This window comes from Ilyonectria robusta (assembly GCF_021365365.1).
Source record: "Ilyonectria robusta strain PMI_751 chromosome Unknown BGZ61scaffold_4, whole genome shotgun sequence".
Taxonomy (NCBI): domain Eukaryota; kingdom Fungi; phylum Ascomycota; class Sordariomycetes; order Hypocreales; family Nectriaceae; genus Ilyonectria; species Ilyonectria robusta.
Window position 1 is genome coordinate 2,121,549 of NW_025764438.1, and position 13,501 is coordinate 2,135,049.

The window sequence follows — 13,501 nt, forward strand, 5'->3', positions numbered from 1 at the left end:
CATTTCGCCATTGCTGAGTACCATCCTCCGGTTCACAGATATCGTAAGCATGTATGAGCATCATTCTACAAAGATAGTCGGCTAACACTGCCTGAAGAAATTTCTGCTCTGAGATGATAAATCGAATTTAAAAAAGAATAAACTAGATGCTTTCTTTCATCGACGATGCATTGATAGACAAGAATGGAATAATAAAGCAAATAATACCCTAATTGCAATATGTGCCGTAATGTACTATGCATACTTGCCAAAGTCTTGAGGTGACTGCGGTAAACCCCTCAGATCAACAGTACATGAGCTCTTTCTCCTTTGTCATCTAAACCGAAGGAGGGGGGCCACCAGGACCACCAGGACCACCGGGGCCACCACCACCACCAGAGTTGGGGTTTTCCACGCCACCACCTTCGTAGTAGGTCGCTGCTGCGCTGACATTGCTAATCAGGGATGAATTGACTCCGAAGCTCAGCCAGGCGAGGAGACCGTCAGCAAGAGAATCGCCGAGAAGCACGTATTGGACAAACGGATCACTCGTCTCGGCAATGGCCTCCAAGATAAAATCATCGGCGTTGACAGTAAGGGCTTGGGTGTTTGTCGTATAAGGGCTCAGATCCTCGACATCGTTGATGAGGTCTTGGTCAAAGAATATCTGACCCACGTGGCTAGCGGTGGTAGACCTGATAGTACCGTTGGCGAGGGGTGTAGCATTGACGTGCAACATGACGTGGATGTGAGTGGTGCGTCCCGTGTAGTGGCCAGGGAAAAGCGTCTCGAACTGCCCTACCCCATCTTCGTCCGTCTTCACTGCGCCCCGCATGAAGGTGGTGTTGAGATTTTCTGGGGCGCTCTCGTAGTCACCGCCAGAGCTGACACCAGAGTAGACTCCAGTAGAGTTGCAGTCTATTCAAAAAGATTCATCAGTATCTTGACTCGAGTGATGTAACATGGCCAAAGAAGTTGGCGTTTACTTACGCCAGATCTCGAGGTATGCGCCAGTGACGGGATCACAGGTTTCGATGTCGAGAACTTGCAAGTCGAGTGTCAAGTCTACACCGGGCTCGCTCTCGACAATGTTCTTACGGACATATTCTCCCGACACATCTTCGCGGTGAGACAATCATCAGCAGCTGCTTGACAGAAAAGCATGATATTTTCCACCTACAGTATGGTCCTTCGATGGACTCAGGAGACAAAACACACGAGTTGTTAGATGCGAACAATGTCGATTCTGGAGTCTCAAGAGTGTACTCAGTGTCTGAATGATGAGAAACATTAAGAAGACCGGCCAAATCACGATCTAATTTCCAATATCAGCAAAAGTAACTTCGAAAATAGGTAGCGGAGATGCCATCTAAGCCATCATACCTTTCAGGTTGTTTCTCTTCATCAAGTGAGTGGCTAAGGCGGCACGTCGCTCGACAGAGCGTTTCTCCAAACCTCTGGCACGGATCTTCTCTGCGCAGTGGCTCAAATCCTTCTTAGTATGCTGCAATGCGGCAGTGCGTTCGGCCAACTCCTGATGATGATCATGTCCAGGGTGTGCAGACACCATGGAAGCTGCAACAGCAGCTGCAACGAGGAAGTCAAAACGCATGGTTGACGGAGGTAGTCGGTGATAGATGAGGTTGTCAAGAAAGTGGTGGATCTAGAAGTCAATGTCCAAGGTGTGCTGGTGTCGATACAGTCTCACAACTCCATCAACTTCAACATGCTTTATATAATCGACGCCAGGTAAAATCCCATACTATATCGGATTCGACATCATCTCTCGACGTCATGATCCCCTTGCTACATCCCAAACAAGAGCGGAAGGTCGCAACATCCCACATACCGACGAATTTACTAGTTAGGCAACTGTGGCTCATGCTAACCCTGCTCCCACTATCCGACGATTCATGCCAAGACTCAATCTGAGGCTTTGTCTGCCATGTGAAAAAATATTTCAAAGCAAAAGTTCCATGCTTTGGTACACGCCAAGCGTACAAGAGCCAGGAATACTAATACTGCGACAGCAATTGGTCAATGGGCATGAGTAGACAGGCCTCGGGTTGTGGGGGTGCTTTATCTAGGCGGGGCATTTGTTTAAAATGGCAAAAGTGCCGGGGCATTGTAACCTCGGAAAAGGCAGGTTCACAGACCGCTACGGCAGACAAGCAAAACACCGATCAGAGAGATTCGTTTGCTGTCCTTGGAAAATTACACATGCCCCAAATTCATTCGTTTGGTAGATTCATTGACTGATGACGCGGCCTTTGGCTCGTGAAACGAGAACAAGGGGGTGCAAGGCATGTAGTTTCCGCAATTGGCAGGTTCACAGTTGATCAGGATCCGACGTAGCATTCGAGACGGGAAAAAATCTCAAAAACGACATTCCGACAGGAAACAAACCGTTTTAGAAGGAGGTGATGGTCTCAGTTTCATAAGGCAGCTACATATCAATATGGGATATAGTCCAAGGTAGGCTTCTCTTAGAAGTAGCTATAAAGACTCTTATACATTTTTTAGAGATGAATATGGGCTATAAGTGTCTGGATGATAGGGTATAGCTCATAGCATGTAGCTACTCACAGTGGACTGGCTCCGGGTTCTTGAGTGAAAGAATAGCTGGTTTCCCAAATTTAGGCTGTGGACAAGGGGCTGGATCTGTCCTCGGAGGAAGGGCAAGCGAGATTGTTACTATTAAGGTTTCAACTCCGTGGCCCGTTGAGTAAACAGGGTCAATGCAAGGTCCGGGCGATGAGGTTGCATTAGTGGACCGGGGAGTTGTGGCAAATAAGGAGCCAAGGGACGGAATTGATCCCCTACGTTTCTTCCTTCCGGGAATTAAAGTAGTTTTGTGTCAAGATCGGAGGTACAGTACCCTCCGCCGATCTCTCTGTAAGCCTGTAGAATCTAGAATCCAGGAGTATGCAGTCTCCGTCTAAGGGCAATATCGGTATATATTATCTTGGCTTTACCAGAGAACAATAAGAGTAAATGTGGAATAAAGCAGACAAAGCTTCGGTTAAGATAATTAAAACAGATAATGACGCATTAGAAAACTATGCCGCGAGTAAAATACATTCCGTTGGTGCCTGAGCGTCACAGTCCACGACTTGGCGCATTCGCGGGCCGTGTGCCGCGGCAAAGCTCATGTCACATCATGGAAACTGTACCCATATTTTGCCGTGGTGTCTCACGTATTTTTCCACATCCCCGCTTGCATTGACCTCGATGGTGTGCTCTTGTAGCTTCTAGGGGTGAGTGGATGGAAAATTACGTATTTAATCCCTTCTGTCCTGATTAGGTGCTGCTCGGGATCCCGTGGGGGCAAGCATAACATGTGGAGAGGGGGCCATCCATGATGTCAAACAACAAACGTAAATGCCGGGGGTGGTTAATGACCCAGGGTCTCGTACGATCCATACAACAACTACATCAAATGGATAATCACTCTCACACTTCCGAGATCTCACAATTCTTGGTTATCGACACAGTTCAGTTACCTAGGTCAAATATCTACCATTACTAGACGTGACCGACGTCCTGATCAACTTTATTCAGGGATCTCGAACGGTCGACCTACCTTTACCCTATACCTTAAAATCTAACTGTCCCGCCACATCTGACAAATTTAGGAAACGTCAGTTGTACAGCCTAGTCGAGTTGTCGAGTACTAGTAATGGATCGTAAGTTGCATGCTTAGGTCGAGGCATCTTTTAGGTGGACCTATATCAGAAACGATTCATCCGGAGCTCTAAATGAAGAAAGAAGAGAAACAACAATTCGGCTAGCTATGAAGCCGTGCAAGTATTTCTTTGTCCTAACCATGTTCAATATTATCAGATAGATTAATAGTAATAGCAATCTTTGTTAAATCATCCTTTACGACACCTCTCCGCAGTTAACTCAAGAGCTAGTCAATTTCACTATCTAGCCGTAAAAATATGTTTATAAACAACAGTAGCCAGCCCAGTAAGCTCCTATACTTCTTAACAAAAAAACCAAGTATATTGATTGGCTTTTACTCTAGCCACTAGGAGCAAGAGGGGATCGAGCACGAGCAGGAATCTTAGAGCAAATCGTTACCTACACCCGCTACACCGGACTCTTTGGGACCAAACCGCCCAAGATTAGCACTGCAGCTGAATATCGGCTATGAGGCACCCGAAGAATGATAGAAAGCCGACCTGGACTGGCAGGAGATGGTACAGTAGCTCATATCCATTTCGAAGGCATGTAAGAAGTACATTGATCGCAAGGGAGAAAGTGGCTAGTAAGGTAATGGAAAGACCGATAACACCGGCACCTGCTATCGCGACACGAGGTTGAGCCATTGTGCTTGGTAATTTATTGATGATAGACTAATGCCTTATTCGAGAGGAAGAGAATTTTTTTTGAATGATGAAGCTCATTTTCAGAGGGAGGAGAAGGCTATCAAGCAACGGCAGACGGACGGAAAGACAACCGAACTGGGGATGGTCGGAAAGCCAAGCCGTTATCAGACATATGGTCACTTGACATCCTAGATGTGGCTTATCTCTCGGAGGGAGATTTCTAATCATTCCGGGCGTCAACTTGACTAATCTCCCAATTGTTTAAAGTTGGTGTAGCCTGTCAACATTGTTCGCAGGCTCCCTTCCCCACAAGACAGGGATGAGCTGGTAATGTAGTTATCGGTAATTCAAATTAGTTTCCGATATTTATTGTGAGTGCCAAGGCGTCCGTCCGTAAACATGACGTCAGGACGTGTGAACTAACACTTTGAATTCCCGACTCCGACAATCGGGATCGGAAGCATGCTCCGATCAGTTAACAAGTCAACATCAATATTTAAAGAACCAGTGACCAGAAAGCAAATGTGGCGCTAGATGCATGGCTTGAAGGCGGCCTTGTACTCCGTAAAAGCATTGGGCTAGGAATCATGGATCTGGGACTTGAGAAGGCTCTAATTAACTTGGCAAGGAAGGAAAAAGTTGGGTGCAGGTTGGATGAATGTTTTACTGTGAATGAACGGATTCGAGGCCGATAATAAGTGAATACGCACGATTCCGCGAACCTTTGGGCCGCTGTAGGGTTAGGAGTGGACTATGAAGGCCGCAGATATAATTAGCTTCCTGGGAGACTGAAGAAGCCAGGGAGATATTTAATCACGAAAGCTAGTTGTTTGAATAGCTACACGATTTTTTTCCCCCATAGAACGATGCTAACACTAATAAAGACCATGGGAGCTAGGATGGTCGAGAACTCAAGGAACCGCGCCGCGAAAGCACAAGAGTGAGCGAGCCCGCAGAATGTCGCCCGGACTGAGAGATTGATACCGCCCCCAAATGATTCGGGACCTGCGCATGTCAGAGATTCTACTAGTCGACTCGATACTGGAAGGAATAAAGATTCGTAAGCTTCCAAACTAAGTTAGTTGATGCCAGCCCCCTAGAATTGTCGGAGGTCGGGACCCAATCCCGATTCCGGACCTGGGGTCATCACCGATTTATCATCGCTGCACGTCCCTCAAGTACACCCCAGTCTTTCCATTCGGCTATGTTTTGTTCCAATCTCGGCTGAAGAGTTTGATCGTGTTATCTTAAACGAGGTAGCTTAGGGAGAGAGTGTCACCGCCGGGTTGATGGCGGCACTCGGTGATTGACACAACTGCCAGGCTGGGAGCGTTTCTGAGCGGCCTATGAAGTAAGCCCCTGTGAACAAGAATACACAAAATGGGTGTCTATATGTATTGGCGTAACTGGTATCGATAGATGATCTCCGAAAGTAAATATGGTTGTCCTAGACCAGACGTATGCTGCCACCGTTTCTATCACCTTGTGTGCTTTTGCCAACTTTGATTGTTAAAACGGCGGTTAAAACAACAAAGTAGGCTAACTACAGCTTGATATAACCATATGTGAGACTCAAATTAGAGTTACCGAAGGTACCATCTCGCGGCGTCGCATCCCGGGCTCCATTCTCGAGAGCGGAATGGGCCTCCGGTCCTCCAAAGATGCAACTAGGGACCTTGGCTTATCTCCCCCCGTTTACATGAATTGGGTATCCAATACAAAACAAAGCCATTCCTGGCCTGATTTTAATTCAGCCCCAGATAAGGCTAAAGTCGTCAGCCCGGTTCGCACTAAGGGGTTCCCCGGATTCCGCCACCAAGTCCAGCCCATCCCCGCGCATGGTGCAGTCATTTTATACAACCATGTTGTTGGTAACTTGTGTGATATAGCCGAATAATATTGAGGGGGAATAGATAAGAGAAGTACATCCAGAATCATGTTTAAAAGCCCGTTCCCAATCTCAGTGCCAAATCACAATCCATCTCAACGTCCCAGGCAATTCTGGACTTGTTCAACCAACGTGACTCCTCCCCATTTTCAACCAGGAATATCTTTCACAAGCATTTTGTTTTTCAATCTGAGTCTTCACTACTCATCATTCAATACTTATCATGAAGAGGGAACGCACACCAAGGCCGACGATGGCATTCCCCACGGAAGTCCACCACGGAAAGGAGGGTGGGATCGAAGAAGATCCCGTCCGCCTTGCCGCAGTGACTTCATATACAGACGGCGATGTCGAACCTGCTGGCTCTAGGGCCCTTGGTCGAACGGAAACCCACCGAGGTATCAAATCTCGACATTCACAGATGATTGCAATTGGTGGCACCATCGGTACCGGTCTATTCGTTGGGACAGGTCAAGCTCTGGCCACCGCCGGCCCTGCGAACCTGTTCCTCGCCTACATCATCATCTGTTTCTTTGTTTATGGCATCGTAACTGCCACATCCGAAATCAGCTCATATCTGCCGACCCCTGGCTCTTCAATGGCCTCCAATGGTAGCCGCTATGTCTCGAAGAGCTTGGGATTTGCTATGGGGTACCTGTATTGGTACTCCTTTAGTATTCTCGTGGCATATGAAGTTACGGCTGCAGCTCTTGTCATCAACTACTGGCCGAATAGTATCCATATTGCAGTATGGATTACTATTATGCTGGCTGTTATAATTTTCTTGAATATGGCTCCAGTTGGCATATATGCCGAGTCTGAATTCTGGTTTGCATCGGTGAAGGTGTTCATGATTATTGGGCTACTTCTTCTTGCTGTCATTCTTGCTTTTGGGGGTGGCCCATCGGGCCAGCGACTTGGCTTCACCTATTGGAATAACCCCGGCCCGATGAATGAGTATCTTGTTGATGGCGCAGGCGGTCGATTCTGTTCATTCGTGTACGCTTTGACATTCTCGACATTTTCTTTTGCCTTCGGCCCGGAATTGATCGTTCTCACTGGAGGTGAGATGCGAGCACCGCGGAAGAATCTGCCTAGAGCCGCCAAGTCGTTTATCTGGAGGTTGATCTTCTTCTATGTCTTGGGAGCCCTGGCGATCGGTATCATTTGCAGGAGCGATGCCCCTGGCCTAACCAACGGTGGTTCGGGTGCGGCAGCATCACCTTGGGTAATTGGGATTAAGGAAGCCGGCATCAAAACGCTCGACAGTGTTATCAACGCGGGCATTATCCTCTCCGCCTGGTCTTCGGGGAATTCATTCCTTTATATGTCGAGTCGATCCCTTTATTCTCTCTCGAAAGTTGGTAACGCTCCAGCTATTTTTTCCCGATGCAACCGCTGGGGCGTCCCTATCTACGCCGTCCTCGCCAGTACTCTTTTCGCGCCATTGGCTTATCTCAACGTCGGATCATCAACAAGCCTGGTTTTCAATTGGCTTATCAACCTAACTACTACAGCAGGATTCAATTCCTGGATGTGCTGTTGTATCATCTTCTTGAGATTTCGAATGGCTTGTAAGGCCCAGGGTGTTACAAATGTCCCCTACCAGTCTGTCTTACAGCCTTACATTTCTTGGGCCTGTTTGGTCTTCTTTACGGCCATGCTACTTCTCAACGGCTTCGGTGTTTTCTTTCCAGGGAACTGGTCTGTTTCATCTTTCCTCACTTCCTACATTGGTCTTCCAATTTTTATCGTCATATACCTATCCCACCGTATTTACTCCTGGAACGAGTCTTGGGCAATTGAGCCCTCCAAGGTTGACTTGCACACTGGCCTGGATGAACTTCTGGCTTTGGAAGAAATGAGCTCCGAAGTAAATGTTGCTAGTAACGGGAAGCTCAGGAAGATATTGAGATCTTTGTGGGAATGAGGGATGATGTCCAGAGCTGTCGGCCCAGCTCAGGTGACGCAAGGCAACTCGGCCGCCCGAGGCACATGCACTTAAATCCGAGATAGTTACTTGACATGTTGAATATATGACCGACCTTACCTAATTAAGGAAACTGTGAGGCATTGTGTTTACATCGCCCAATAGGACGGGTGTGACGGGAACTTTCCGCGCCAACTTTCGTAACGAAGTTTGAGTGGGTTGCAATCCTTGTCCTGGTATCTAGACCTGATCGCTATGGTGAAGCTTCAGTCTAACTCAAAGGAGTGAGAAGTGTCCGGGTGGCAGCCCCACACACCACACCACACTACAGCCACCGGACCTTTACAACCTGATCCGGTCTGTTTTCAATCAAAAGTCATAAAGTTTGGCACAGAATACCTAGGATCTTGCTGATAAACGGCTGGCTAGTTGCCCTCTTTATTACTCGAGCAAAAAAATCTTTGCACTCCAAATTACTACCTGTTGCCAATATATAATGACCTCGCGCTCCAACATCACAGGCGTTCCCATCCTCATTCACGTTTAAATCCATTCTATTACAATCAACTTCTCTCAAATCAACCGACCATGTCTATCCAAAACACGTTTCAGAGGTTTGCAAGTAAGTCACCTGGAATATTTAGAAGTTGACTGCACTCTGACGCATAAGAAACAAGGCCCCAGTGAGAGGCGCGTCATCAGCCGCGAGGATCTCGGATTCTACCATGCCGTGGTTGTGGGGGCGGTCTATGAGTTCCCAAAAGAGGCTCTGGTCGATTCTCCCAGCACATTTTTCCAGCCCCTCAGGCGATGCATTGAGACATGCCCTCATTTATGCGTGGTCGTGAGGGATGCGCACACCGAGAAGCCGTTCTATGAACGCGTTCCTCACATCGACCTTGAAGACCACGTATCTATTGTCAAGAACAATTCGCCTAGCGAGGAGTTGCTTGCGATCGAAAATGCGCTAGCCGCAATTTTGGATGAGCCATTCCCCTCTGGTATTCCGTCCTGGAAGATTGTCATTCTACCTTTGCAATCATCGCGATGTTTTGTTGCCTTCGCCTTTTCCCATGCAATTGGTGATGGGCCAACTGGGGCTGCCTTTCATCGCAAATTCCTGACAGCATGCAAAGACTCCTCAAGAATGAACATACCAGCAATGCGGGTGGTGAAGACGCTGGATATGCAGCTGCCCAGTCCTTTCGATACTGCCGAAAGATTCCCAATTTCTTGGGTTTACCTTCTGGCACCGCTTATAATATCTTTGTTACCAACGCTTATTACAAAGTTCTTCGGTCTACAGGCGACCGCTTCTACCACCAACGCCAATACTTGGACTGGCTCCCTCATTTCGAACGACCCCCAAGGTTCTCGTAGCATGATTAAGGTGCGCGAGATTGATGCAGTTCATCTCGAAAAAGCTCTGGTCATGGCGAGAAAACATGATGCAAAGCTAACTGGAACGATGCACCAACTCATCGTCCGGGCACTGAGCAAGATTATCCCTAATCCCAACATTACCGACTTTGTCTCACAGACACCCATCAACATGCGTCGATCGATCGGCATATCGAATGAAGAGATGGGAAACTTCTTTTCAGGTAACTATGTGGTCTATCCGCGACTCGACAGCTCTACCCCCTTCTCCCAAGAAAACTGGGAAGGTGCCTGTGTAGCGACTCGAAAGCTGGCAGAGTCCGCCTCAACGCTGCAAGACCAACCCATTGGGTTGCTTAGATACTTGTCAAGCATCAGGAAGTGGACTCTTGAGAATTTGGGACGGGAGCGAGACTGCTCATTCGAGCTGAGCAACATTGGTACTGTCGATGGCAGTCAACGAGAGACTTCTAATGTCGACGAAACTCATCAAATCAGACTCATGAAGATGGTTTTCGCACAGCCAGGGCATATAACTGGTCCTCCACTCTGCTTCAACATTGTGAGTGTAAGGGGAGGAAGCTTGGTATATACCATAACGTGGCAAGTGGGTGCGCTGGGCGTTCCGGATGGCGATGAGGAGCGATTCGTTGACGACATTTGTTCTACACTGGCCAAAGACTTTGAGAACATACAGTAGTTTGAACTGAAAGGGGAACGAAGGAGAATATGTGGAATCAAGTCATCTTACCACTTCAATCCCCAAGAGCACCTTGCCCTGCAAGTGATGACATGTATCACGCATCTAGGAAACAAACGGCCTCTCATACGACTCATCCCTCAGCTCAAGCTTTAAGAATATGACTTGAATGAGAGATCTTTGAGTGTCTCTTATTATCTCCGGCTTACCCGTCAAGTGGGGGTCAAAAAAAATAGCTCACCAAAACCAACTTTCCTCACACACACACACATCAATGACCGGTTCAAAGCACTATGACACTCCAAAGAAAGCCCGGCTTCGAGGGGCACATGCATTTCTCAAGGCAAACGGCATTCCTTTTCAAAAGTCTGATCTTTTTGAATTTTTCCAATTTTCTAGACGGTCAGGAAATCGGATCCTAAATGCAGCCTCCGATCGCATGCGTCACAATCAGCCGGACCAGCCCGAAACTCGCGGACGCCCGAAAAAGCGCTCAGACGATGACCTCGATCAGCTGGAACAGATGTACGAAGACGAAGGCTTTGAGGCAAAGAGGCTCTCTTGGTCTGCTGCAGTCACGGAAGCTGGTATTGAGACAGATATAGCAACTCAAACGATCCGACGGGCAGCTCATACGAGATAGCTATTCAAGCGGATTGCCGCACAAGCTGAATATGCCAATGCAGCCGAAATGACACGCCCGCAGGCTTTCGCAGAGAAAGCTCTAGCCCATCGACCAGAGCCAGAAGACTGGGCTAACGTCTATTTCTCTGATGAGTGCCATTTCGGCTATGGCGACGAGCGCCCTGCTCTAATTGCCCGGAAGCCCGGTACCCGTACGGATCCTTCTAATCTCCAAGAGACGAAGCTGCCAGCTGACCGGGATCTCAAATGCTTACACGCTTGGGCTGCAATCGGCTTGGGGTTTAAGAGCCCGTTGGTCTGGTACGAGATTCCTTCCAATTCGAATGGTAAGATGACTCAAGAGATTTATATTAAAGAGATCTTAAAGCCTTACGTATGCAAGTGGCTAGATAAAGATCATACCTTCGTCTTGGAAGAAGACAGCAATAGCAGCCACGGGCCTAGTCAATCCAATCCCGTACGGACTTAGAAGGAAAAGGCCGGACTTTCTTTCTTCTTCAACTGCCCCCGTAGCCCGGATCTATCGCCAATTGAGAACTGCTAGAAGGTTCCAAAGCAATACATCCGTCAGTATCCACACTGGGATACTGATACCTTAAAGGAACTTGCAGAGGAAGGCTGGAGGCAATTAAAACAGCCAACTATTGATAAATGGATTAAATCAATGCCGCAACGGCTACGAGATGTAATTAAATTAGAGGGAAAACGAACAAGCTGGTAGATGCAGTCTTGGTGGGCCATTTTTTTTGACCCCCACTTGCCCGTGTCGTCAAGGGGCGTCTAACCCTGCTTATTCAGCCTTCACAAGCAGGCGGAGATTAAATGTGGTACTATTTCAAAGCTGTCCAATAAGCGACCCTGTAATTCGCTTCGACATCTCCGCTTCGGCCGTGATCACATCGTACTCTGCTAGATTCACACAACAGCATATTCTTTGGGTTTATTCTACGTCTCCTGCACCCAAGCCACAGCCCGCAGGCATCACTTCTATGTCACCTCAAGCTTTGGCCAATGACTTAGTCTCTCAACAGAGCCTGGGAGCTCTGCGAGGTGCATGCGAATTGTGCCACAGACATAAAGAAAAATGCATCTTGGAGCACGGGCAACAGGCTTGCCGCAAGTGCAGGGCACTTAAGACGGTATGTGTTCTTCGAAAGAAGAAACGTATGGGTCGACGCCCCGGCCCAGAACGGTTTCCACACGGGAGTTGTTCGATCCTCGAACTCAACCCTGAGACTCACGAACACCAAGAGACCGATAAATCAAAGGAAGGCTACCAATCGGCCAACTCACAGCCAATATATCATGATGCTGAACCAACTAATTGGGCCCCTCTTGCTCATAATTTCACGGAATACACTCTGAATAGCTCAATGTCCGAACCCTCCAGTCAGTGTCAATCACTCAAGGTTGCTCCTTTGACCGGGTGCTCATCCTATTCATACACCCTGAAAGCGCCCATTGAAGCATATCCTGGGCTTGGCTATGTACTGGCGACTAAAGAAGGTTTCTTTGACGCTCATCGACAATTTATGCTGGGACGAAGTTTTATCGACGAATATCAACACGCCGTTCAGCTGTTATTCACTCGGGCCCCACAGGCACTGGGGTTAGTCTACTCAGCTACTTTGCATTTGCTGAACCACCGAAAGGAGCGCCCCGGAGGAGTGGAAGGACCTGATGTGTCCCTTGGATCTCAATGTCTTGGATGGCTTATCCACGGATCATCGCGCATAAAAGAGATGGAAGATGCTGCGGTTGTCCTCATGATGGGACAAACCCTAATGGTTTACAACACGTTGCTTCCATCCCCCTCGTCGCGGACCATTATACGCGGTGCATTATTGAGCACTATGAACTGGTACCCGACTCTATTACAACAACCTAACCTTGATCCAATCACTCTCACGCCGATTCTGTTGGACACTGTCGATTGTTTGATCCGACGACAGACGCCAATTGTCCGGTTTCCAACAGCCGGAAGGTTAATCGTTGACAGACTCATAGGGCTCTGTTCGACACTGCTACCGCTTCTTTTCGACTTGTGTGACCAGAGCCACCAGGCCAAGATAAAAGCATCAACGTTGCCTCTCGCAGGTTCTAATAGCGACCCGTACATTGACCTAGAGCGCAAAATAAGTTCGTGGACGCCTAGATTGTCACCAGACCTTTTTCTCAAGTATCAAGCCTCAGAGATTGCAGCTATGTCAGCTCAAGCTCGATCGTACCGTACCGCGGCTTTACTTATCATCCACCGTTTGCGTTTTCCTTTGGGAACCGAGGACAGTGTTGGTTATAGCTACGCTGAGAGTATATTGAATGAATTGTCTTTCATGAAGCACTGGCCTATTGATGGGGCAACGGGTCTTGGATTGGATTTCCCGCTTATGGTTGCCATGCTGGAGATACCAAGCTCTGCAATGGAATTGTTTAGAGCTTTTGACACGCTGAGATACCAGAGACATCTCTCAGAAAGCTTCATAGAGTTTGTGGGTTCAATTAGGAAAGCATATGATGAAGGATATGGAGGGCTATGGCTTGACCTGGTTACGGATGAAGTATTGGATCTAATGATTCCTTAGAACTCAGAAGTTACTTAACTGTATCTTCAGCTATTTAATGGAATAAATTTAGTTTTCAAGAAT

At 47.8% G+C, this 13,501-nt stretch overlaps 6 protein-coding genes across 6 annotated transcripts; 5 read left to right on the top strand and 1 right to left on the bottom strand.

Moving 5' to 3' along the window:
* Positions 1–316: 316 nt before the first annotated feature.
* Positions 317–1,591, bottom strand: BGZ61DRAFT_345397 (Intradiol ring-cleavage dioxygenase; the record flags this gene model as incomplete). The annotated part of the gene is made up of 4 exons (XM_046239784.1): positions 317–897; positions 970–1,098; positions 1,160–1,294; positions 1,363–1,591. The coding sequence occupies 4 exons, from the start codon at positions 1,589–1,591 to the stop codon at positions 317–319; spliced, it is 1,074 nt and encodes a 357-aa protein (XP_046108763.1).
* A 4,863-nt stretch (positions 1,592–6,454) lies between these two features.
* Positions 6,455–8,131, top strand: BGZ61DRAFT_343916 (amino acid permease/ SLC12A domain-containing protein; the record flags this gene model as incomplete). Its single annotated transcript, XM_046239647.1, has 1 exon — positions 6,455–8,131. The coding sequence occupies one exon, from the start codon at positions 6,455–6,457 to the stop codon at positions 8,129–8,131; it is 1,677 nt and encodes a 558-aa protein (XP_046108764.1).
* Positions 8,132–8,594: 463 nt separating this feature from the next.
* Positions 8,595–10,211, top strand: BGZ61DRAFT_414426 (uncharacterized protein; the record flags this gene model as incomplete). The annotated part of the gene is made up of 2 exons (XM_046243325.1): positions 8,595–8,753; positions 8,809–10,211. Exons 1-2 carry the CDS (start codon positions 8,720–8,722, stop codon positions 10,209–10,211), a joined length of 1,437 nt encoding a protein of 478 aa, XP_046108765.1. The 5' UTR covers positions 8,595–8,719.
* A 240-nt stretch (positions 10,212–10,451) lies between these two features.
* On the top strand, positions 10,452–11,156 carry BGZ61DRAFT_445631 (uncharacterized protein). Its single transcript, XM_046245108.1, has 2 exons — positions 10,452–10,798; positions 10,855–11,156. Exons 1-2 carry the CDS (start codon positions 10,486–10,488, stop codon positions 10,881–10,883), a joined length of 342 nt encoding a protein of 113 aa, XP_046108766.1. The 5' UTR covers positions 10,452–10,485; the 3' UTR covers positions 10,884–11,156.
* On the top strand, positions 10,452–11,619 carry BGZ61DRAFT_445633 (uncharacterized protein). Its single transcript, XM_046245109.1, has one exon. The coding sequence runs from the start codon at positions 10,903–10,905 to the stop codon at positions 11,323–11,325; it is 423 nt and encodes a 140-aa protein (XP_046108767.1). The 5' UTR covers positions 10,452–10,902; the 3' UTR covers positions 11,326–11,619.
* A 110-nt stretch (positions 11,620–11,729) lies between these two features.
* On the top strand, positions 11,730–13,500 carry BGZ61DRAFT_445635 (uncharacterized protein). The gene has a single exon (XM_046245110.1). The coding sequence runs from the start codon at positions 11,846–11,848 to the stop codon at positions 13,436–13,438; it is 1,593 nt and encodes a 530-aa protein (XP_046108768.1). The 5' UTR covers positions 11,730–11,845; the 3' UTR covers positions 13,439–13,500.
* The last annotated feature ends 1 nt before the right edge of the window (position 13,501 follows it).